The sequence below is a fragment of the Aaosphaeria arxii genome (assembly GCF_010015735.1).
Source record: "Aaosphaeria arxii CBS 175.79 unplaced genomic scaffold BU24scaffold_3, whole genome shotgun sequence".
In the NCBI taxonomy this organism is placed as follows: domain Eukaryota; kingdom Fungi; phylum Ascomycota; class Dothideomycetes; order Pleosporales; genus Aaosphaeria; species Aaosphaeria arxii.
This window is the reverse complement of record NW_022983476.1, coordinates 1,481,206-1,504,827: the sequence shown is the minus strand read 5'-3', so window position 1 is coordinate 1,504,827 and position 23,622 is coordinate 1,481,206. Positions and strand designations below refer to the sequence as shown.

General features: G+C 49.7%; 6 protein-coding genes across 6 annotated transcripts; 2 read left to right on the top strand and 4 right to left on the bottom strand.

Moving 5' to 3' along the window:
• Nucleotides 1-4,663: 4,663 nt before the first annotated feature.
• Nucleotides 4,664-6,137, bottom strand: BU24DRAFT_420406 (SAICAR synthase-like protein). The gene is made up of 2 exons (XM_033527460.1): nucleotides 5,813-6,137; nucleotides 4,664-5,741 (listed from the first exon to the last, which is right to left on the bottom strand). The coding sequence occupies exons 1-2, from the start codon at nucleotides 6,089-6,091 to the stop codon at nucleotides 4,875-4,877; spliced, it is 1,146 nt and encodes a 381-aa protein (XP_033385702.1). The 5' UTR covers nucleotides 6,092-6,137; the 3' UTR covers nucleotides 4,664-4,874.
• A 4,457-nt stretch (nucleotides 6,138-10,594) lies between these two features.
• On the bottom strand, nucleotides 10,595-11,163 carry BU24DRAFT_149190 (uncharacterized protein). Its single transcript, XM_033521237.1, has one exon. It carries the CDS (start codon nucleotides 11,040-11,042, stop codon nucleotides 10,680-10,682), a length of 363 nt encoding a protein of 120 aa, XP_033385701.1. The 5' UTR covers nucleotides 11,043-11,163; the 3' UTR covers nucleotides 10,595-10,679.
• On the bottom strand, nucleotides 11,164-11,802 carry BU24DRAFT_149167 (uncharacterized protein). The gene has a single exon (XM_033521236.1). It carries the CDS (start codon nucleotides 11,627-11,629, stop codon nucleotides 11,285-11,287), a length of 345 nt encoding a protein of 114 aa, XP_033385700.1. The 5' UTR covers nucleotides 11,630-11,802; the 3' UTR covers nucleotides 11,164-11,284.
• Nucleotides 11,803-15,756: 3,954 nt separating this feature from the next.
• Nucleotides 15,757-17,898, top strand: BU24DRAFT_460417 (uncharacterized protein; the record flags this gene model as incomplete). The annotated part of the gene is made up of 2 exons (XM_033531820.1): nucleotides 15,757-16,222; nucleotides 16,283-17,898. The coding sequence occupies 2 exons, from the start codon at nucleotides 15,757-15,759 to the stop codon at nucleotides 17,896-17,898; spliced, it is 2,082 nt and encodes a 693-aa protein (XP_033385699.1).
• A 1,359-nt stretch (nucleotides 17,899-19,257) lies between these two features.
• BU24DRAFT_460416 (YIF1-domain-containing protein) lies at nucleotides 19,258-20,429 on the bottom strand (the record flags this gene model as incomplete). Its single annotated transcript, XM_033531819.1, has 3 exons — nucleotides 19,258-19,757; nucleotides 19,814-20,012; nucleotides 20,127-20,429. 3 exons carry the CDS (start codon nucleotides 20,427-20,429, stop codon nucleotides 19,258-19,260), a joined length of 1,002 nt encoding a protein of 333 aa, XP_033385698.1.
• A 102-nt stretch (nucleotides 20,430-20,531) lies between these two features.
• On the top strand, nucleotides 20,532-22,984 carry BU24DRAFT_440354 (P-loop containing nucleoside triphosphate hydrolase protein). The gene is made up of 3 exons (XM_033530366.1): nucleotides 20,532-21,001; nucleotides 21,061-22,015; nucleotides 22,070-22,984. The coding sequence occupies exons 1-3, from the start codon at nucleotides 20,780-20,782 to the stop codon at nucleotides 22,813-22,815; spliced, it is 1,923 nt and encodes a 640-aa protein (XP_033385697.1). The 5' UTR covers nucleotides 20,532-20,779; the 3' UTR covers nucleotides 22,816-22,984.
• Nucleotides 22,985-23,622: the final 638 nt, after the last annotated feature.

Sequence of the window (23,622 nt, the reverse complement as noted above, 5' to 3'; positions counted from 1 at the left end):
ACGGCACTATGCATGTGTAGGAAGAGATGAATTCTGCGGGTATGAATGTATGTATGTCTATCAGTCGAGCCAGGGAGCGACGAGCGCGCAACTGGGGAAAAGAGGCAGAGCCCGATAATCCGGCAAAGCCAACATCATTTGGCACAGCACCAGCACACACTACTGGGCCGCAGCAACAAGTAGGACAGAATAAGAAATGCAGCGCTTGCTTGAGATGCGAAGAAAGCGTAGCGCATGGTCGGGTAAGTTAAAGTTGGAGATCGGGAGGCGTCGGTGCAGGGTTGAGCTAGCTGGAAAGACAAGACCCTCTGTGCCCTCTCCCAGAGCTCTGGGCGGGGTCCGAAGAGGACGCAAGTAGCGATGTGTAATGCTGGGATTAGCGGACCCTGGGGAGGGAAGGGAAGAGAAGAGAGGAGGGGGGACTGTAAGATCCTGGATGGGATATTCCTGGGATATTTCCTATAATGGTATATTACTCTTTGGGAGGGGGGCGCGGGCGAAGGCGCAGATACCGTAAGAAAGGCTGGTGGTGGGTGGATGAGCATTGAGGCAAAGAGAGAGACAGAGAGAGAGAAGATGGATGGATGGTAGTCAAGTCAAGGTAGTACCCTAGTGAATGCATCCATATTTAGACTACAACTACACGTGCTAAGTCTTGGCTTACGGCACCCTCCGCTTCCGCCGGACAGACAACTTCCAGATGCCAACAACTCCCACGGTTCCATCGTCCCATACCATCTCTCATCACCTTGTCCTCTAGTTTCCCAGTCGCATTCCCCCATCTTCGTAATTAATCCAGCCATCCGATTTAACTCCTTGTAGTTGTACAAGTAAATGTGGTAAATTTACCAACTTCGGTATCGTTCTCGCACTTCTACCCTTACGACCCCTGTCAATGTATCGCACATCAATCTCCCCTTCCAGTCAAGATGATCACTATTCCTCGCAGCTTGATGACCTATCCAGCGATCGAGGCTAATCCCCAATTCGTTGCTTCCACTGATCGATCAACACTACATCCTATGCGTATCGCGAGACAAAATGTCATCATGACCTATTGTATTTCATATCTTGAAGCCTCCTACAAAGTCTGGCCGGCTGGTTACTGAATACCGTCAAGCAAGCAGGGTTCCCTCCTACGGACTATTCATTAGCGTTAAAGGCGGCTTCTTGCAGGATTAACAACCTTAACCGGCCGCCTCTGCTCGTACTCGTACAGTACAACAAGACAAGATCCTAGCGTAGCCTGTCACTGGCTGTCAGTGTCTCCATCCTCGGTCCCGTTCTCAATTCGCCACTTGGGCACCACTTATTGCCGTTGTTCGCATGCTTCCGTTCCGCTAGGTGATTTGGGGTAGCATAGACGAGATTAGTCCGTCAGCCCCAGGACAAAAATTGAAATGACTGACCACTTACCGTCAGCCATTTCAGAACTCAAGACTGTCCTAGCAAAATGCATCACTTGGTTGTTCAAATCTCAGTCCACCATGTGTGGAGTCCAATACAGACCACTGCATTCAGACCCTACAAGTATCGCGCTCTATGAACTATTGATGTCTTGGAAGCCGCCTAGTATGGGGTTTCCACACGCTCAGAGAACGGCCCCGCCCAGAGCACACCTCTTATAGGAACTGCTGACCTAGCCAAGATACGATCTCATGGTTCAGTTCTGCTCGGGGCAGAGCTGTTTCCGTGGAAGAGAAAACAACCCTACAGCTCTAGATGTCAATCTGTTCAAAACCAATCTCAAACATACAACTGTTGCTTCGCCGCTGTTCGTTTCGACAGATGCCTGCTTTGCATTTTGTGCATCCACTCACTTCTTGAATCTTCGTGTAAGCCATGTCCACATTAGGTTGGAAAGAGAGAGACCACATGGCTTCATTAGCCATACTGTATACGCCTTGGTTAGCCTCTGCAGTCACTGATCCTTCACCAACACCCACATGGATGGACTAGATTCATCAACATGCTCACTAGACAAAGTACTACTTGAACCACCGCACAGATATCGCATTTGCCGCAACTATGACTAGTCACAATGCGAGCTCGAGTGGTGCGCCACCCACAGGCTGACAGGTCGAGCGACTCTACATCTTCCCGGGTGGGGTATCTGTCGATGTACTGTAGATCGTGCGCAAAAAAGAAAGGGACCACTATCGCCTTCTGTTGGATGCTGTCCAGTCCCTATGCGCTGTGGCACTTATCAGGATGAGCTAACAGTCAGGCCTAGTGGTAGATGTCCACATGGCCACGCACTCAGACCATATTTCTCACGTCCAAAGTGACCAGCCATTCATCTGGTTTTCTTACAATTTTATGATGGAATACTCTATTCGAAGCAGGACATTTGATATGCATGTTTCGGACTCCGGAAGACACATTTCGTTGCAATGAAAGAGTTCTCATAGGACATTCAAAATTGCGTTGATATCGCAGGCCATCATTTTCTCCCATCCAACAAATCACACACTTCTTTACAAGGGAGAGGACATTCATACTTTATCTCTCTTTCCGGGTATATTGTACCATTCGCTCGATCATTTTCACCGCACGGCTGAGCAAGGTCTGGAGTGCTTCGAGTTGGTAACCCCGGCCATGCAGGTACCCGAAGTCCGTAGCCATTTTACCATAACTTTGCGTCTCCTCCACCACAGGTTCATACCATCACACATTCTCCCAAAAGCCCCCACTTGCTAAGATGCGCCAGACACTAGTAAACTGGAAAGTGACTGTAAGACAATCTTGTGATCTCGAATGCCACAGCAACCGTAGTGCTACCGAATCACATAATCCATCTCGACTAGCTGGGTCATGGACATCATCTTGAGGCCACAAGGGTGCCACGGTGCTTCCCCACCACCCTACCACATACGAGTGCCTACATACGATGCGGAGAGAATTACGAACCGTGAACCCTGCGAAGTCCGATGATAAGACGGATGATATTCTACCCAGCAGCCATGCGAATCGCAGACGACCACGCACGCACACGCACACGCAATGCATAGAAAAGGTGATGCTGACACTCGTGACTCAACCCGCGCAATCATTTACATGCCCGCAGAACGAAGGCCGCAAGATGTGCCGATCGCGGGAGAACTCGCAACAGTTGAATCTCTCGTGACTCGTAGTCGTAGATAGTAACTGAAGTACGTACGAGGCCCGCGCGAAAGAGAACGCTATACGGCCGTGTCGAGCAGATGCCATGCCACGACTGGGGCAGCAGTGCGGTACGGTACAACTGCGCCTTGCACCCTGCGCTGCCTTCAAAAAGTCTAGTCGACTAGACTCACGACTCGACTTGACTCGACTCCACCTTACACAGTACCTGTGCAATCAATACAACAACAACACGCCCGCCACATAGCTTCGCTCACCCGCCATAAGCACGAACAGCTGGGGCGGCGTAGTGAGAGCGCGCTTGTGCCATCTTGAAACGCAAAAAGGAAAGAGCTACAGAGGCGTAAGAAGAACCAGAAACCTTCCCTCGGCAGCAATGTTGTTTTGCTTTCCGAGCGCCTAGAGTGTCGACCTCGCCTTCGGATGTGCTCGCTCCATTTTTTCCTCCCTCTCTCTCTTCCTCGCAGTAGTTTGCAACTTTGGACCCCAGAATTCAATAATCACATACTTTAACGAGAGACCAACAATGTACAAGTATTGAAGATTGTATACTAAATGTCTTAGCGGGCGCTAAAAAAGGGTGTTTGCGCGCAAAGAGGGTAGACATGGCCCCCAGCCTAACAACATCCATCGCTTCTGCCTGCAATGGAGTGGCACAGCCCGCTTCCTACCGAGATCCTTGCTGACCATTTTGTGCAATTGTATTTTGTGCAGTAATACGCCGTACACAAAGAGAAAAATATTTTGTTGCTCCCTTTGTGTACGCGTTACAGGGCGAATATTAATTCTAAGCAAAGGAGATTTCTTGAAACCGTAGAAAGAATGAAGAGGAGGCTTTTCAAAGCAGACTTGACGATCTGATTGATCGAGGTGATTCGAATGATTTGCATGAACTGCACAGGCTTCCTCAATGCCATGGACGCAGGGACACACGCACGCACGCACTAAGCTGTAGGATCGAACACTTGGTCCGTTGAATATTATAGACAATTTTACGTGCAGCATCGCCTTGTTTGACTCGCGCCCACCAACAATGCACCAACAATGAGAAAGAAAATTCAGATGGCTGCGGCTCGTACCGATCCAGCGACCATCACTGCTAGTTAGTACGTTGGGCCTCCAGCTAATATGTACTGCTATTTGTAACTATTGGCATTACTAGCAAACGGCCGACGGACGGACGGGAGCGGTATGGGACGAACGAGCGAACGGACGGACCGTGTGGAGGATGGGATCTGCTCGACTGCTTCGATTAGTTTGCGAGGTCGCGTTAGATCTACGAGTGATTGACAAGATTGCTGTGATGGCTGAGGTGTATGCTTCTTTTGCTTGCAGCGACGGCCATTCCATCTTCGGTTTCTATAGAGTGGTTCGAAGATCAACGTGTAGGATCGAAGGATTCGGTAGATCGCTCCTACGCGTTTCTTATGTCCTCGTGTGTTCCCTAATCAGGCACAGAGGAGCAGGTAGAATTTCGCATCACGAAAATATATAACTTATAAAAGTAGTTATTCTATGATTGAACCAACTATAATTGACAGTGAATCACATTGATTGGTAAACGCTTGATTTAAAGAAAGCACGTTCATTTGTTTGAAACAAAATCCAAATTCGCATGAAGAAGACAAAGTCTGTGACCTTAGTGGTAAACGATATAAATTCGGGTATCATGATGAATGAGAAAAGTATCTTCGCCAACCATATCAAAGGACCGCTTGAGCCACGACGCAGAATACATAGACATGTCTACATCATACTTCGCCGATATCAATCAAATGATCCATACTCTTGATAACCGGTTCTCTCAACTCCCCAGAGGGTCTGCCCGCACTGTCTGGCACTTCCACAATCGCATCGACCATCTTGAGAAAACGCTGGCGATACTCATCGCTGGTTGTGGTGATACTCATGGGTCCATGATCCTTACCAACCTTTAGAAAGTTGAATGCTTTCACCAGTCCCGTGAGGGTCTTTGCTTGCAGCGCATCCTTGGCCCAGAAGAAGTCGAGAAGCACAGCGCGATACACCCATTTGTCCTGAGATTGCACCCCATTGCGCCAGGAGGATTGACGACCGGCCGGAACAGGTACGTCTCCCCCATCAGCGTGGGTCATAGATGCTGGATACCTCACCAGGAATAAACTATAATCAACAGCATTTGCGTCCTGGAGAATCTTCGTATCTCGTGACAACTGGGCGATCAACTCTTCCTTCTCATCCACACTAACGCGGACCTTGTCCGGGAACTCGTCTATGAGACGCTCTTTTACACTCTCCGGAGCCAGCCTTCCTCCCATTACGTCACGTTCGGGGAAGAAGTAATCGTTAGGTTTGAGGTCGTAGGTCTCCCATTTCTTCTGGTCGTCTTTACCGCAACTTGATTTTCCATACAAGATGTTTTCCATGACGATATGATGGGATGGAGCCGCTCCTAGTATGGCACCCAGTGTAGTCTGGGGCGTGTACAATAAGTCCGTTATCCGCACGAGGAGAGACGTTTCATTCAGTTCCATGTGCTCCACGTACGGATCCAGGAGGCGCAGGCGAAAGAACGACTGCTCAAACTGTCGTGGGAGCGACTTAAGAAGATACTTGGAGTTTGGTGTAGTAAAGAATGTCTGAATGTTTTGATTAGTAGATACTACAATACATCCACTTGGTACTGTAAGATACTGAATCGAGAACATACCGAACCCGAGTACCCGAGATCGCCAACTGCGACCAGATCGGTCCGCTTGCCATGGCTCGGTGAGCGAAACGATTCGGTGTATTCTTCCTCATCGATTTGCCATGTCTCATTACGAAGCTTTTTGAATAGCTCTTCCCGATAACGTGAGAGCGTAAGTTGGAAGATAGAGAAGAACGCGAGTATGCGCGCCAGAAGTCCCGGGTTTTTAGTATCCTTAGTTTTGGTACGGAAGATTGCACGAAGAATAGAGGTGCTGATCAACCTCTGTCTACGACCCATCTTGAGAGAATATTCCGATCTTTATTATGTGGATATGTAGGTGAAGTTTCGCAGTATCGTGAAGTCGCGTTGTTTGTTGAGGTCATTGTTTATGCGCAACCGTTACGTCATACCTTGGCGAGACTGAATATACTCGTTATTTCTTGAGCACAAGTTTTGAAATATAGCAGAGATAAGGTAACCGGTTGATGGTAATGGAAATTTCTGGATATCTTTATATGATATCCAGTTTCAATTGCTTCTCTTTCCATCTTACATGCCTATTCCGACTTTTTTGTAAACATTGCTGTCGAGTACGTAAATACAATCATGAACAAATTCTTTAAAAATCAGCAACACCTAAGAACAGCCTCTAAACCATGTGAAAACAAGTGCTGGAATTCTTTTATTAGACCCGCGAACTTATAGACTTCTCTGGTAACCCAAAAAGCAACATCCACTATCTCGATTGTAACAAGAGTTAGGCGAAGTACAATTAACCTTCATCATCAGTGCGGTAGAAACCCACCATACTGATTTACGAACTGACTGATTCTTTCCCTATTTGTTGTAAGTATACTTAGCAATGCCATACAGTGCCTTGATATCGTGAAATAGCAGACCGGAAATATCTAGTCGACCCCTTTACCTCTATCTTCCACGGGGATCAGGCACAAACCTTCGAAATATTTGATAAGTACCACGCAATTCAATTCGATACCTCATTATAGCCATACAACCACATCAACTGAAGATTAATAACCACATCAGAATTTGAGCTTCTCAGCTTCATGACGCGACGCGCTTGACGTCAAAGTAGCCCATCTCAACCCAACTTTTCAACTCCCTATTCTAGATCGCACACAATTTCTTAAGAAAGTATCCTAGTCGTCTACGAGCAATATAAATACTTTAATCTCATGCATGAACAACATCGAACCCTACCCCGCCTGTCAACCTCACGAGAAGCACTCCCAGACCCCTTTCCCCTACTTCCATTTCCTCGTGCCGAAGACAGGAAACCTCACGAAAACCGTGACAATTGAAATATACTGCCCACCTCAGCAAAATACCTCAAGTAATGTAACCCGCCAAGTAATTAAGAACCAATTCCGCAGCAGATCGGAAATTCCACCGACTGGATAGACAGAATGAGGCGCAAAATAGCAACACTACCATGTACATACGGCCACGAAAAGGAAACCTCCAATCGCTAGTATGTTCCGAACATTCTATCAGGCTTCTAGCTAGTGTTAAGAGTGAAGTATCTATTCCTTGTTGAGCGATCGATACGTGTAGAATTTGTAGCGATGTGGATGTTTTTGCTGGTGGTTGAGTACGAAGTGATGACTCAAATCTGCGAACGATTGAACATGTAGACTGAACTATACTATGTTGCAAGTTCATAACTCCTCCAACTTAATTCAATCCTCTAACTCGCATACCCACGCCTCCTATATTGATCTCCTCTCTTTCCTCCCCCAACATCCCCCCATTCCCATCCGCCACCACCTAGTTTCCTTCCAAACAAGATATCAAGAAACAAAAGGTGAATGATAGATACGATGAGCGATATAAGTTAAGCTGAATTCACAGGAGACATGAGGCATTCACGAATTTCGAGCATGTGTGGGTTGGGGCGCATCAGACTACCACGTATGAAACGAATTATGATTGGATATTTGGCCTCGATATTATTGCTTTCGGACGCTGCGTTTAGAGGGGATGAAGGGGCAATGGGGGTGGATGATTATGATTTGGGCTTATAAGGGCTGGGGGCAAGTGTGGAGAAGATGGCCAGATGGTTGTTGGTTACCTCTCTCGGGCGACTTGGAGCTCTGGGATGGGGGTTATAGTAGGTACGTAGTAGGGTATGGTGATGTTTAGGAGATTATAATGCTTGACTTTCAGGGTTTGAAGAGGATTTCGAAGCCGTTCGAGTGTTGCAGATTGAATATGCAAATGCAGAGCAACAGATGGTCAAGATAGATTTTTTCCTTTGCTATAATGTACGAAACACCTGCATTGGATACTGATCTGTCCGGACGCAGGTGTAAATTGAACGACGAATTCATGTTCCAATTACAAAACACGATTCAGTGAGCACCCTCAGCACTCGTGTTGTGATTGTGAAGGTATTGTTATGGACTGCTGTCAGATACCCAAGCAGTCATTCAGTAGTATCAACAGAATACGACAACATCAGTGACATATGGTTCAGTCACGCTCACTATACACTAATGCTCGTGAAAGACTATCCGACAATCAATGGAAAGACGTTCTTAGAAACCCTATACCTACCTCATCATTGCAAAGCATCCGATATATCGATCCTGCGGGTGCAATGATAAACCCGGATCCGTAGGATCTCACCCTCGGACCGATGCATCCATGAACTTTCCCCAACATCATCGTAGATGTCGGCTCTGGGGCTGCACGATTCTACCCCGATACGGCATCACAAGCGCAAAAACGAGGGTTCATAGAACATGATCGACCGCTAGATATTGTCCCAAATCTCCGCAGACCCGGTATCGAACGACCATCGACTGATGATCTGGAGGTTCTGTCGACAAGGGAGTGATTATACATTTCTTACAGTGCAGAAGCGAGTGTATACAAGTTGTCTTCTAGGATGAATCTGGCGAGGTCGTCTGGAAACTAGAGGCGGGAACGGACCGTCAGAGATCCGATAAACTCAAATACTTTCCGCATCGCTATTTTATCTTCGTGTCGAAAAGGGGAAGGCATTGACCATAGGTGGATGCAAATAATCAACTGCGGCATTATTTTGATCCCTATGTTCTGGACAACATTGGTGAGATGTAGTAAGCGTAGTAGGGACAATGCTCGGTAAGCAGTATAGTTTGGTTGGTGCGTACAATGTGTATGTACAATTGTACACATACCACAGACTATTCCTACCGTGCGTTCTGGCCTAATGCAGATGTAAAGTTAGCGTATCCGATGCTATGTTTGGGCATTTTGTTTGGGGTAATTGGTTATATTGCGTTTGAGCGAAATGGGGAAGTGAAGTGATCATTGCAAGGCCAGGTCTCAGTTTGTGTTTCTCGATTTGATGGATATGTGATTGATAAGACTAAATTGATGGACAGTGCCATTGCATTGCGCAATTCGATGGTCCGTGGCCCCTATTGCTTTTCGTGAAACAGCGCTATCATTGGTGATAGATTTGCTCTTGCTACACCGACAAGTTGTTGGGGGTTGACGACACGTGGAATTACGAGGCCTTCGAGACATTGCCACCATACGAGCTTGCGAAGTAGGGTAACTGTATCGGATTGAAGAGATAAATTGTCGGTTGTCATCGGAAGGAGTCTAGAGTTGATCACGAAGTATCTCGCTTCCACGCAAAAGAAGCAAGGACATGGTATGGTGACTCGAAGAGTCTGGCTTTCGTCGGCAGCATCATCCGGAGATGTCTTCCGGCCATACTATGAGAATATCGATGCCTTGTGTTCCGTAAGATCATTCATCTTGATTGATTTTGGTGGTGCACATTCATCATCCAACGTAGAGACAATTGGTCGAGCCCCGAGGAGGTTAGTCACATCCACGCCACAATTTGCGGGCTCCAGAGTGGCGGCGGTCCAAGATGAGTCTTTCCAGCTCACCCATCGGTGTCTCAGCTTTGATGAGCAACAATGCTCAGATGTGTGGTTGACGGACACCAACGTAGGCCATACTCCGTACTCAGCAAGTTGCCTTCAGTCACAGCTGTCACAGCTATGAAGTCAGCAGACCTGGTGGGGCCGATGGTAGCCTTCTGTGAGGTCACGTTGAAGATGGGAGGATCCCTTCGTGCCCATTTCTGTGCTATAGCAAGGCTGGCTCAGCTTCCTTGATGTGAAGCTATCAAGACGTAACGTGACGTGATTTCGACTAGGCAGATACTTTGTAGATGGGGACTCATCGGAAGCGAAGGTGTACACTCGTCCACTCCTCGGAGCTGTCAAGTTAACTATGTTCATGCTTGATGATGCAATTCCTAGTCGGTGAAAGTGGCCACATCAGACTATACTACCCAGAAGTCCGTGATCGGGATCCTATTTTTCCAATGATGCATGTGGAGCTTCCAGACGATAATTGGAATTGTGATGAATTGCACCTCGTAGGTAGGCAGTTTAGTTGAATTGTGAAAGTGAGTCAGCGTATCTCGTCGTAAACCTGGTGAGAGCCAAGACTGCGATCTGTAGCCGGACTTACCGATCTTGGAAGGCACGGAGGCTATCGGGACCGAACAAGGCCGAGCGAATCACAGGGGGACGATTTACGATAAAAAAGCCTTGAATCTGCCAATAGCCGAACGGACTTCAATTGATGGCGATGGAGATTGTGGTGCGAAGTCATAAAATTTCGACCAGTAGAAAGAGAGTATGAATGGAAAGATGGGAAGTGAGGATAATCATTGCCGGTCATTCAGCAAATTTTGACACTGGGGGTGAGTAGAGTAGCGAATAGCAAACCTCCAAGTGTGTTCTGGAAGCCTGATGGAAGGGCCTAAGCAAAGCGCAACCCAGCAGACACTCGCAGTAGCATTAGCAGCTGTAGCCAGTCATACAGGCCTTCCAGCTAAGTCATAACACCATCAAGTCCGAAAAATTCTCTTCTCTTGTGTGAGGCGTTCGCCGTAACTCTTTTGGTGCCCTATGGGGGATTTACCTGGCGTGGAGAGCGAAGGCGATGTGATGGTCCTGTGAACTCGTGGTGTGCTGGTTGCGATGGGTGTTCGTTCGTCTCCAGCCGTGTCTCCAGGCAAGGAAATTGAAGAACGAGCCAGCCACAAGATGCTGCGTGTCATCATGGGCGAACGTGCCCCGCAAAGGCAACGAACGAGCACATCCTGTCGCATCACCGCACCATCATTCCACAGCACACCATGTCTGTGTGTATTCACGACGACACAGCGCACAGCACGCAGCGCACCCAAATAGCAGCCAAGGCTGTGCATTTGAAGGGGCAGTGATCATTCCTGAACCGTACCCTACCCAACTAGACCATACCATACCATACCATATCATACCCCCTCATGCATGTCGCTGGGAGCAGCTGGATAGGACGGGCACATGGAAGTAAAGACGAGGGAGGTGCGACAGAGCCGGATATCCAGATGAAGTGCCTGCAGCATCGTCCAGCGCGTTCAGCTCGTTCCCATGTGGAAGCATGGCTCAACCCTGCACTGCACTGTACGGTCTATGTATGGCTTGGGGGTGAGAAGAAAGGGTGGTGTGTTGCAGGAGGGCGATGGCAGCCGCGAACCCGATGGAGAGATTGTCTGGGGAGCGGATGCTGCTTGAAGGCTGTAGCACGGATAGTTGTACCGTCGCATAGGGGAGAGTACGAGGAGTTACTGTAATCCCAACATACAGCCACTAATTGTTGTAGAACGATGATGAAAAGGGAGGTGAAAAGGGGAAAGCCTTCTCTTCGAATGGGCCAACTACTCTCAGAGTGGAAGTAGAGCCGTGGGGTGCGTCGGATAGGGTACACCGTACAGGTAGAGGAGAAGTTGAGGGACGAGAGGGACCATGTCACCATAGTATTGTGTAAGAGAGTGTCACTGCCAGTGTGTGTGTAGTTACAAAGTACCTAGGTAGAGGTAGTTATGACTGTGGGAGTAGTTAATAATTGCTGTGTAGTCACTGCAGTCACTGTGGTAGTGTACGGAGTTAGAAAGGAAGCAGTCTTAGCGCTAGGCATCACCGACGAATGACGATGTGGCACGCATCCGGCCCTCCCATGATTGGTGATTGGCCTGTCTCCACTCGTGTCGCGCATCAAAAAAAGGCTGGGGGGAGGGGGCTAAATGGGTTTACTGTGTAATGACCTGGGATGTGCTGGGACGGGCTGGACGCTCGCAATCAAACGGACGAGAAATGATGATTAACAACAGTGTACGGAGTAGTGTTTACGGTAAAGGCAATCGGATCGCGAGAGGGTGCTATGGGCGTTGCACTTGTTTCGCAAATGCTGGTCAGTGACTACAAGGAGGTAGTTACTATACGGAAGTACGAGGGCAACTACGAGAAAAGGGATGAATAATGATGGGTTGATGGGTGTGGAGAGAATGAGGAGAGAGATGAGGAGGCGGTCGGAGCTGAAAGGACGGAGGATGATTCTACCACCCCCATCCATGCTGTTTTCTTCCTTTCCGGCGTTCCTTCATCTCAGTTCAATAGTACCGAGTAATCATGATATTGCAATCATCATCAAGTGACCTCGATGTCTTTTGGGAACACAGAAGTGCTCCGTACCATATCATGCCATATCACACTTGCACCAGAACTACGATACCATAACACAGATACAGATGCAAGTCACCGATCAACATGAACTAATCGTAAAACGACATCCGGAGACCAAGGCATGGGGGCGCGAGGCTGGACCCTGGGAAGAAGAGAGTTATTCCCTTCCGGCAGATCTAAGGGAGGAAAAGGAGACTATTCAGTTCAACAATATGATTTATCACCAACGAACAGCAGTTAACGTAGACTGCGAACTGCATACGGAGATGTAGTAATCCGATAGTTCGCATCAACAATAACAGACCACATTGTCATCAACGATCGAAGAAAACAAACCTCCCTTCCACGTTCTAGGGCGGGCTTTCGGCGGGCGTAGTTTGTTGGGCTGCTTCCGTAATAATCTCGCGACAACTCGCTCTTAAGCAGCGTACGAGTTAAACACCGTGGAGTCACACACCCAAACACAGGCACAGCCTACACTGCACAGTACTGCGTACAGCCAGCGTGCCAGCCTACGGGCACCCCTGGTTACGGCTACGGAGACGGCTACCACTATGGCTATGTCGTCGTCGTCGTCGTCGTCGTCGTCGTCGCCATCGCAGTGCAGGGTCCCAGGCTTTGGTAGACCTTTTTTGCCTCCGACTTTTCGCCTTTGCCTATCTCTGACTCCGTGACTGACGTTGACCTGACTTTGACTTGACTTTGACTTGATTATGACTTGGATTTGAAATGATTATTGCGGCGTTGCGCAGGTGCGGTTTGTTTCCGTGGGGCATCCAGCGCCGTACCTCGTAAGTAGGTAGGTACCTGGTAGTCGACACCCTCCGCTATCGTCATTCAGCCCACACTTGGTGGAATACAGTCAAGACGCCAAGATACATGTCCACCCATGGGTTGTCAGCCTGGAAGTAGATAGTTACCTGTTCCCTTGATAACTAGGTAACTACTCCGTAGATAGATAAAAGATGATTTCACAAAGCGGGAATGGGCATGGTATTGGGAAAGACACATAATAGTAATGAAAGAAAGAAATGAAGTCTGCCTTTCTGCCTACAGCTGGTTGGCCCATACGGCGGAAACAGGAGGGAGAGGAGTCCTCTCCTGTTTTAGATGTTTGTCTAGTCTATCGCTGTCTGCCTGCTTGCGTGCGTGCGTGCGTGCGTGCGTGCGATGTATGACTGTGTTGACTGTTTTAGTTTAAGAATAGAGCGAGGCAAGTGTTGGTGACTGGTTGTACTCCGTATTTGTTGAATTATTTGGGGAATCCGGTAGACAATGGAAAGAGATTTGAGGGTTTGTTCTGTGTTTGGCATACAACACAATATCTCTTTGAGATGCGATAGTTATGACTGGAAATGACTGGAGTGGTGATGGAAGTGTATAATTGGTGTAATGTGTAATGATAATAATAATGATGAAGGGGAGTTGAAGAAGAGATGGGTAGTCGGTATTGAGGGGAGAGAGGGGGGAAGGGCCAGGGTGGTAGTGGTGGTAATAGTGGTGGCGACCCTGGCTATGGCTCCCAATTCCTCACTAGCACGAGAAGGAGCGACAGTAACAGTGTAGGGAAAACTGTGCTATTACTGACTGACTGACTGCTTGCTGCTTGTATGGGTAGTAGTAGTCCAGTGGATGGTGGATGGTGTAAGTGAAGGGTGGGTGAGTGAAGTGATGGTTGTTGGTCCGTGCGCTACTTGACTCACTCGGTTCAGTCAAACTCGTTCACTCAGACTCGTCTCGTTCGCTCTTGCCAGTCTTTTGCCAGTCCCTGCCATTCCCTGCCAGTCTTGCCTCCTCTGCCCAGACCCGAACGCAGCCCAGCCCAAGGATTCCTCACCTTCTCGGTTTCTCCCATATACTCTATCCTCCCCCCATCGCCGCCTCCCTCTTTCCGTCTCAACCCAAGATACTCATCATGATCCCCTCAATACCCAATCTCGAGAACTACGGTCTCTTCTGATTCCGCTGTTGCTCACCAAGCAATACAACTACGATCACAACAACATACGACGCTTTCACGATAACCTCTTTTCTCTATTCCCATCTTGCCTCCTCTTAATCTCCACTCTCCATCTCATCTCATCCTTCCTCAGACGTTTGCCTAGCCTTTGTCTAGCCAGCAGTCTGAGCCTTGTCATTTCTGTTGCAAACGCGCCCGTCGTTTGCCGCCACCGCCTCGCTGCCGCCTACCCAAAGACTCATACCCAGTCACTCACCCAAGTCATTCACCATTCACCTCACCATTCACACTCATAACATACTTTCTCGCCCTTCCTCGACTCTTATAATACCCTTCTCTCTACCCTACCCTTCGTACCTGCATCTCCCCTCTACCTCCGAATAAACCCCTCCTCCTCTCCTCCTCCACCGCCTCTCCGGATTCGCTGGCCTTTGCCTCGTTAGCTCGATTGCGACAGCCCGCATCAACTCCACCGCCACTTCACCGACCATCACCACCACTACCAACACCACAACCGACCAACCAGTACCTTTCTATATTCGACCACCTCCTGCATACCATTTCTATGTTCGACATATCCTCATAATAAATCTCCGATCCACACAACCTTAACCCCATACCGGACCATTTCTACCCCGAAATAAACAAGAAGTCAATCCTAGCCCGGTGACCCGCCCTCGGTGTAGTCATCTAACTAGAACACTTCTTATATCGACCCGAAATAGTCACAATGCTCCTCGTCGTCCTCAAATCTACTCCAGTCACTCGTCGCTCAGATATCACTTCCGAAAACAAGGTCTTCGTTCACGGAGGCTTCGCCTGTTAGATTTCCGCATCCCTTCGATACCCACCAGCTTTTACCGGTAGCACTTAGCTATCCTCGAAGCTGATCCTTCGGAGTGTCCTGCGGAACCGTCTCAATCAGGTCTTGTTTAGTGATATCGCGGCTGACGGTGACTGGAGTATCCTCTGGTGAGCGTTTGGAAAAGCTCTTTAGATCACTTAACAACGATCCGAACGATCTCTTCTCTCGCAACCTTCGTCATCTCGCCCCTATAACATTTTCCGCCGTATCAGATTATCTTGAATCGAGCTTTCTCGCCTCCCCTCCGACTTTGACCATATACTCAGCTGCTTTATTCGCACCAAGAGACGATAGATCGATCTAGGGATTCCGTCCCATTCCTCGATCTCTTTTATAAATCAGTTGCCCAAAACGGAGCAACAGGAGATTCAAGACGCCAAATCATACGACCATCGTCATAGGGCTCAACCCGTACGGTTTGTCTATCGGTTAAGATCTGGTCACCCCACGACCACCCGACATATTGCGCACTACAGTGGTGACGGAGTCATTCCTGAACTGTAAGGCATAGTATCACGTTCTCTCTCCACTCACTCATTATATTATCTCTCCTTGTTTCCTAGCTTCCGCTTTCATAAGCAACTTCTCCTCCAACATGAGCATCGACATCCTTGCTCCACACCTTGGCAGTGCTTCCCCACGAAGTCACCCATATGCCCCTTCCCTTTCTTCCTCTGCATCTTCATCAACTTCTTCCATCTTCTCAGATGCTGCCTCACAAGCATCCAACTTCAGCTCATCTACTTCGCACTCCCTCGCTGCCACGTGGGATTCCGAGGAATGGAGCTCCCAACCGAGAGTGGCGGCTGGCTTGACCGTTGATGCTTCCAGTATCAACAACAGCTTTGCTCCGATCTCGCGAGTGAGCACGTTCCCTCAGTATCAACCTTCGGCATGCCGCGAAGCAGCCCCCGCCGGTGTCCTCCCGTCCTTGCGGACGGAGCTGGCCTTGCCCATTGAACAGCGCCAAAATCCTCGTCGATCCTCATCCACTGTCCAGCGACCGCCTCAGCTTGTTCGTCAGGCCGAGCGCAAGGTCAGCTTCGTGGATTGCCTCGTCGGTTAGTAGACACGATGCCTCCCCCGATTCCCATTCGCTAATTTCTCGTCCCCCGCAAAAGACTCCGCAACTCAAATGGTCGAGACCATCTGGCCTCTATCCGTTCCTTCCAGTCGCTGCGAAGCAGCTTCTGGTCGGGGAGTGCTTCCTCTCAGGACATTTATCCAAGAGACCTTGCGTCGATCCCGTACTAGCTACTCTACTCTTCAAGTAGCCTTGTACTACCTGATCCTCATCAAGAGTCACGTGCCCAAGCATGATTTCACCATGGAACAAGCTGAAGACGCGGCCTCTTATCGTGCCCTTCAGTGTGGCCGACGCATGTTTCTTGCGGCTTTGATCCTTGCATCAAAGTACCTCCAGGATAGGAACTACTCCGCTCGTGCCTGGAGCCGGATTTCCGGTCTCAAGGTCTGCGAGATCAACACCAACGAGATGGCCTTCCTCGCCGCTGTGAACTGGAAGCTGCACATCACTGACCCAGTTTGGGAGCGCTGGCAGGAGGTTGTCCGCAGACACACTCCTTCCAACCCCCCTGCTTCTCCAGGTGTTTGCATGCTGAACAACTCGTGGAAGACTGTCATCCCCCAGTTGACCCCAGAGTTGGAAATGATTGAAGTCGCCCCCAAGACTCCTGTCATCCCTCAGCAGCGTCCTACCCTGAAGTCTCAGCTCAGTCAGTATTCGCTGCGATCTCCGCTCCCCCTTCCAGAGGGGCTTGGATCGCAGGAGAACACTCCCACCCCCAGCCAGTACCAGGCCCCACGCTTCTTGGAGCCTAGGCCGGAGCTCTTGCCTCCAACTCCATCTCTTGTCCGTCTGGGTCCTTTGCCAACACCTATCTTGACGCCTCAATCCGCTATCTCGAACACTCCTGCAGCGAGTGGTCTAGTTTTTGGATCAAGGCGACCATCAATGTGCTCGGCAATGGCACAGGCTCAGAGCTCGTCTCTTGCTCGTTCTTGCGTTGACCAGTTCAACCCCAGCGTCAGGAACGGCCTCGAGGCTTATCACTGGCCCACTCGTCGCCCATCTTTGGCGCCTTCTACCACGTCTTCGGCGTCGTCACCCGAATCCATGGTTACGGATAACTCTCGCTCTTCGCGCGCTTCCTCGATCTCGTCTGTCTCGTCTGCTGGCTGGGCGCCGAATCAGGCCAAATTGGCCCGATTGGCGACGTGCCGCAACGCCAGGCTGCCGTATCCGGCCTTGTCGAAGTGCAAGGAGCAGTACGAATATGCTCCAAGTGAACCAATGTCCTCACCAGACCTCGAGAGTTTCCATATCGATGATTCAGATGCGACACCTGTCCGTGTTGAAAGCCCCGAGTCCATCCCGCCGCACTTCGTCCCCGCAAGTCGCAAGCGTGGAAGGTCTTCTGTTGATCTTCAGCAGAATGTGCGCCATTTGCTTCACAGCTCTCGCTCTACTTCCTTCCTTCGTGGAGCACAGTCTATCCTTCCAGACAGGTCCGTCGCCCAGACCTTTCTGACCAGTGGTGACCTTACGCCCTGCGCTTATACTGGAGCGAAGGGACTCCAGTCCCCAAAGCATACAGTTCCCGAGCGTAGACTGCCAATCCAGAAGGATCTCGGAAGGAAGCGAACATGCTGTGCTAGCGAGGCGGCCCAGACATTACGTCGAGAAGGGCCTGGAATGTGGGAGGGTGTCCTGTAGGACATGCTCTTGCATCCAATAATGAATCTTTGGAATCGAAGAAAAGAGATGGCACATGAATGCCATCCGATGCAAAACATGCATCCTTAACATATATTCTCTACACCTCTCTGTGTATATTCTCTCTCAACCTCCTACACCCCAAAACTGTAAGAGTTGGATGGAACGTTGTCCTTTACCTCACTAGTTTCCTGATCTTGTTTGTCATATCTTTTATCCTCTTTTCCAAGTAAGGCGTTTCACATTGGACTCAGATTGAGTCTCCTTGGTGGGTGGGTTTGATTGGAGTCCTGCTTTACAATCCATGTAAGGACTCGGTGCATCATCATAAACTGTTGCGACCTGGCATGGTCGAACAGAGGCAATGGAACTTAGCGGGAGTATATTCGTCTAACGGAGGATCTATGCGACCTGCAATTATCAAATGGGAACGCACGCATGCATGTACGCATGGCATGCACACGCGCATGAACAATACCAAACGGAAGTCCTTATCAAGTAAGTGGAGGAGCGAGTAGGTGTAAGTTTACAGCAGCAGTTTGCGAACGAGGAACCTAGCTATCTATCAAAGTAGAAGAAGTAGTAAGAAATTCTATTTGACACCTTTACAATTCCATCTCATGACCATTCTGTGTTTTGTGACTCTTTTGACTTGTGCTCTACGCTGTGTCCTGTCTATCTCCCAGCGTGAATTGGAGATGGGCGACGGCACGTCACTCAATAACCACCTCACTTTGATCATTTACTGTATCCACCGTATGTGCTTCCAGTCCTCCTTCCCAGGTTCGTCCATCCATTCATCCATCCATCAATTCTTTGTACAACACGAGCGAGAGCATACCAAGGAGGTTCAATGTGCGAGAGGGAGCCATCACACATCAATTCAAGAAGTTCCCTGAAAGGATAAAGATGGATAACATGTGGTATATAATATTCTATCTTCCCTCCCCTCCCTCCTTTCGTTTGTGTTATTTCTTGCGCCGCGGTGACTTGTATGCTATTTTGTGCGTGCGCGCGGGCGGTTGTAGCTACATTCCTACTCGTACATTGCTTGTTTGTATATCATTCATTGACTGCCAGCGCTCGCTTGCTTGGAAAATATACATGAATCCTACACTGGTGTGACGTCGTTGCATGTAGTTATTCATTGTCCTGCCTCTTGTATGCTGTTCTCTCTCTCCATGTGTGTGTGACAAGAAGGGTTTCCCTTCCTTTCCTTTTCTTTCCTCCCTTTGATTGTCGCGGGGAACACAACTTCCACAGTATATCCTATCCCGGTGCCCAGATCTGCTCGCTTCGTTTTCTTCGTTTTCTTCCACAGGTGCTGTGTGTTGAAAAAGAGAAGAGTGAATGGGGCCTTCAGACCTTGCTCAACCAGAGCATGAAGCCGAACTGGATGACGTAGCTGTACACGAACAGGAACTGGGTCCGCCTGTTCCTCTGGCTCCTGGCGACCGTGTAGCCTGCAGCGGGACCGCCCACGCCACTTCCGCCGCTCTGGTCGGGCAGGAGGACGTACCGCAGGCTCCTGAGCAGGAAGAAGGCGTTGGCGCCGAAGCAGTAGAGGAAGACGACCCAGCCGGCCCAGGAACCGCCGAGGCCGATGTGGCTCAGGAGCTCGGAGAGTATGAGGGAGATGATGACGCCGACGAACTTGTAGCCGGAGTAGGCGACGAGGTCGAGGAGCTGGGAGGAGGAGGAGATGCTGAGGAGGAAGGTGCCGACCTTGATGGTCAGGATCTCGAGGAGCATGACGGAGATTGCGAGCGTCGCGGTGTAGCCTAGGAGCTCTGGGTTGAAGGCTCCCCGGAGGCCGGCGAAGAGCGTTGAGAGGAGGATGTAGGTCACTAAGGCCATCACTTTTGCGAGTGGTTAGCTTTGTGGGCATTGAGGGGTTCTATGCCGGGATGCTCACTTGGAATGTACATGTCTGGAGAATTGACATCTTCTCGTGGTGGGAGATAGAATCCCTCCTGCCCGTTGTGTAGACGCTGCTGCCGCGACCAAGGTCGGTGCCACCAGGGGAAGAGGACGATGTACAGTTTCGTCACGACATACGAGTTGGAGACGTTGAAGTAGTGTTTCAGGGCAGATACATTGACGAAGCGTCCGAACTATGCATGCATTGTTAGCTGATCCTCCTTTCGTAGCCTTGTCGCAGCTTCGTCCATTGCGAATCCGATTTAGATATCAGGGAGGGGAATCGCGGACATTCGGGGACCACATACGTTCTGCTCCATGTATTCCTGACCCGCATTCACCGCACTCTTTCCAATCTGGAATCCCATCTGTGCTGTAGGGTCGTTCATGAACCCGCCAAACGCTGGATGCATGTTGTTATTGTAGCCTCCACCCCCGCCTGCTCCAGGTCCCCCTTGCTGCCCTGCGTATCCATATCCGCTGTGAGGTTGAGATGGAGGTTGTGGCGGAGGAGGTGATCGCAACTGCGGCACTGTGGAAACATGCTGTGGGACGGGATGGTGCAGAGGAGGTGAATTCGCAGGCGGGTTGGGATATGTTGGGCGCTGCATGTTTGCCGCTGTGTGATGAGGAGAAGGAGAACTATCCAGGAAGATCGGTGGTGCTGATGCTGACAATGAGAGAAATCGACGGATTGGTGGTATGGGCTGTGAATTGGGTATTCTTTGCGGCCGTGGACTGTCGTTGATGCTGGGGTTAATGGTTGTTGATTGAAAGTGTGGGATATTTCTGCCTTCGCGGTGAAAGCTGGAAAGCTCTCGCAGATCTGGCAACTTCCGTTTCCCGCGCTCGGAAACTTTGGGACCCCCCCAAAAACCACCCATATCCCACCTCGTCATAGTGCATCCCGCACTCTCACATTCTCACACCACGCCGCAATTCATTGACGGCCAGCATCGCTATGTTGGACAGTTTCGAGATCCTGACGACCTCGGGTGTCGTGCTCTGGTCGCACACGTACGTCCCCGTCGGCGCAAATATAATTAACAGTCTCATCCGCGATGTCTTTATCGAGGAGCGCATTCAACCACAGGCAGAAGATGCGGGCTCAAAACCTACCTACAGGAAGGAGGGCTACACACTGAAATGGACAGCAGCGAAGGACTTGGGATTAATATTTGTGGTGGGTACCTCCAGGGATTTGGATTCAAGAGAGAACATCTGATGCTGATCCTACAGTAGGCCGTATACCAGTCTTTGGTCCACATGACTTGGATAGACAAGCTGCTCGATAACGTGCGAAAGTTATTCACTGGACTATACGAGGCGCAGTTGAAGAAAGAGCACACAAGCATGGTGGATTGTTCGAAATTCGGCCCATACTTTGAGAGGCAGGTCCAAGAATTGGAGCAATCGGCAGACGGCGCAACCGCCTCCTCCTCGACCAGCGTCAAGCTCACCCCTCCCTCGAGCACGGAGAACGATAGCGCAGAGGAAAGTGCTCCTGCACAAAATCTTCAACGCACACAGCGACCGTTGTACGATACATCGGCCGACTCGACCCCCGTCCCTACACCGGACACTTCGCGGCCGACTACACCAGCACAAAGCCACCTACTGACGGGCAAGGCGCGCCCAGGTGGGAAACTTTCACGGAGAGATAGGAAGAAGGCGGCAGGTATGGGGTCAGCACCAGTTTCATCCGGGGACGAGGCGAGCATCAAGCGGAAAGGCAAGGGCTCGGCAAAGAGGAATAGGGTATGGGGCGACTTTGGTGCGGAAGAGGAGGATCCTTCAATGGTTCTCGATTACTCGCAGGCAGACCTCCGAGACGAAGCCTCGGAAAATGAGGCTCTGGAAGAGATCAAGCCTGAGACATGGGGCCGCAAGACTGGCAAAGGCCAATTCGTATTGAAGGACTTGGACGAGGAGATGGATGCGATAATAGCAGAGCAAAACGCGAAGAAGGAAACCCCAGCGGCATCGACCGGCATTGTGGGATCTAGCCTTGGCGCAATAGGAGGACTATTCAGGAACGTGGTTGGAGGAAAGACCCTGACGAAGGAGGATCTCGTCAAGCCTCTGAAGGGCATGGAGGAGCATCTCCTCAAGAAGAACGTCGCAAGAGAAGCTGTCGTAAGGCTATGTGAGAGCGTAGAGCGAGATCTCATTGGCCTCAAGACCGGAAGCTTCACTAGTAAGTTCCATGTGGAAATTTAATGCTTTTGCATTATGACTGACGACTGTATAGCAATCGAGGCCACCCTCCGCACGTCTATGGAGAAGGCTCTTACCAAGATTCTCACACCCACATCATCCCTTGATCTTCTCCGCGAGATCCAGACTGTCAATGCTGGAGGCCGCCCTTACGTTCTCTCTATTGTTGGCGTCAACGGTGTTGGCAAATCTACTAACCTCAGCAAGATTGCATTCTTCATGCTGCAGAACCACCACCGCGTGCTCATTGCCGCCGCCGATACCTTCCGATCAGGCGCTGTCGAGCAACTCCGCGTTCATGTGCGAAATTTGAAGGAGCTAAGCAAGCGAGAAGGAGGTGAGGTCGACCTTTTCGAAAAGGGATACGGCAAGGACGCAGCGAACATCGCTGCCGATGCGGTGACATATGCGTCAAAGAATAACTTTAATGTCGTGTTGATCGACACAGCTGGTCGCCGTCACAACGACCAACGTCTCATGTCGTCCCTCGAAAAGTTCGGCAAGCTCGCCAACCCAGACAAGATTCTTATGGTTGGCGAAGCGCTTGTGGGTTCCGACTCCGTCGCTCAAGCCCGCAATTTCAATGCTTCATTTGGACCTGGAAGGGGTCTTGATGGATTCATTATCTCCAAGTGCGACACAGTGGGTGACATGGTGGGCACGCTCGTGAGCATGGTCCACGCAACGGGCATTCCCGTGGTGTTTTTGGGTGTTGGACAACATTATGACGATTTGAGAGGCTTGAACGTATCTAGTGTTTGCCGCCTTTTGATGAGTTGAAAGCTGGGTTCGTTGCCTTAGCCCCTGTATTTCATTCTTTCTGTATAGCCATACTTTCTTTTCCAGAATGTTACGCCTTCACAGTCTTGGTTCCTATTGGCGCCTAATTGTGCTCCACTGTATGGATTACAGTGTAAGAGTGTACACAAATTGAGACTTATAATTCCACTCCACATGGCCTGCCTGTGACACTTACATGAAGATGAGAAGGCTCGACAACAATCGGCCGGAATTATATAGATGGGCTGCCTCATGTCGGACAGAAGTTCCGATTATTAGCGTGGCCTTCAGATAAGGAAGCGAGCAGTCTTATGCTGTCGATACGAACGGCAACTCTTTCCCTTCAGACTGGGAATACCCAATTAGGCGGTAATTATTCTCCTCAACCACGTTGTCATTAGCTAAAACTACAGCCTAGTGCAAGAGTCTTGTCGCTAAGGGATGCGGCGAAGCTTCTGAATGAACCATCCCTGTCTGATATTGAGAGATTGGGCAGGTCATGAGGCATCATTACGAGCCGAGATGCTGCCGAATCAAATACGTTTTCTGTGTGAGGATTTGATTTGATGTTCATTGGAGTATACCTCTCAACATATGCAGCTTGTGAGTGTGGTGGATTGCCAGAGTACATAGATGATATCTTCTTCTCGGCATATGAGATGATCAGCCTTGTCGAGACAGGGGGACTTGTGTGGAGACAAAGAAAAGTATTTGATTTTTGAGTCAAATTCGCTGCGAAGACTAAGGGATGAGAACTCGCAGCATACGAGGTAGATATTTAGGTATCTAGATATGTAATAGATTTGT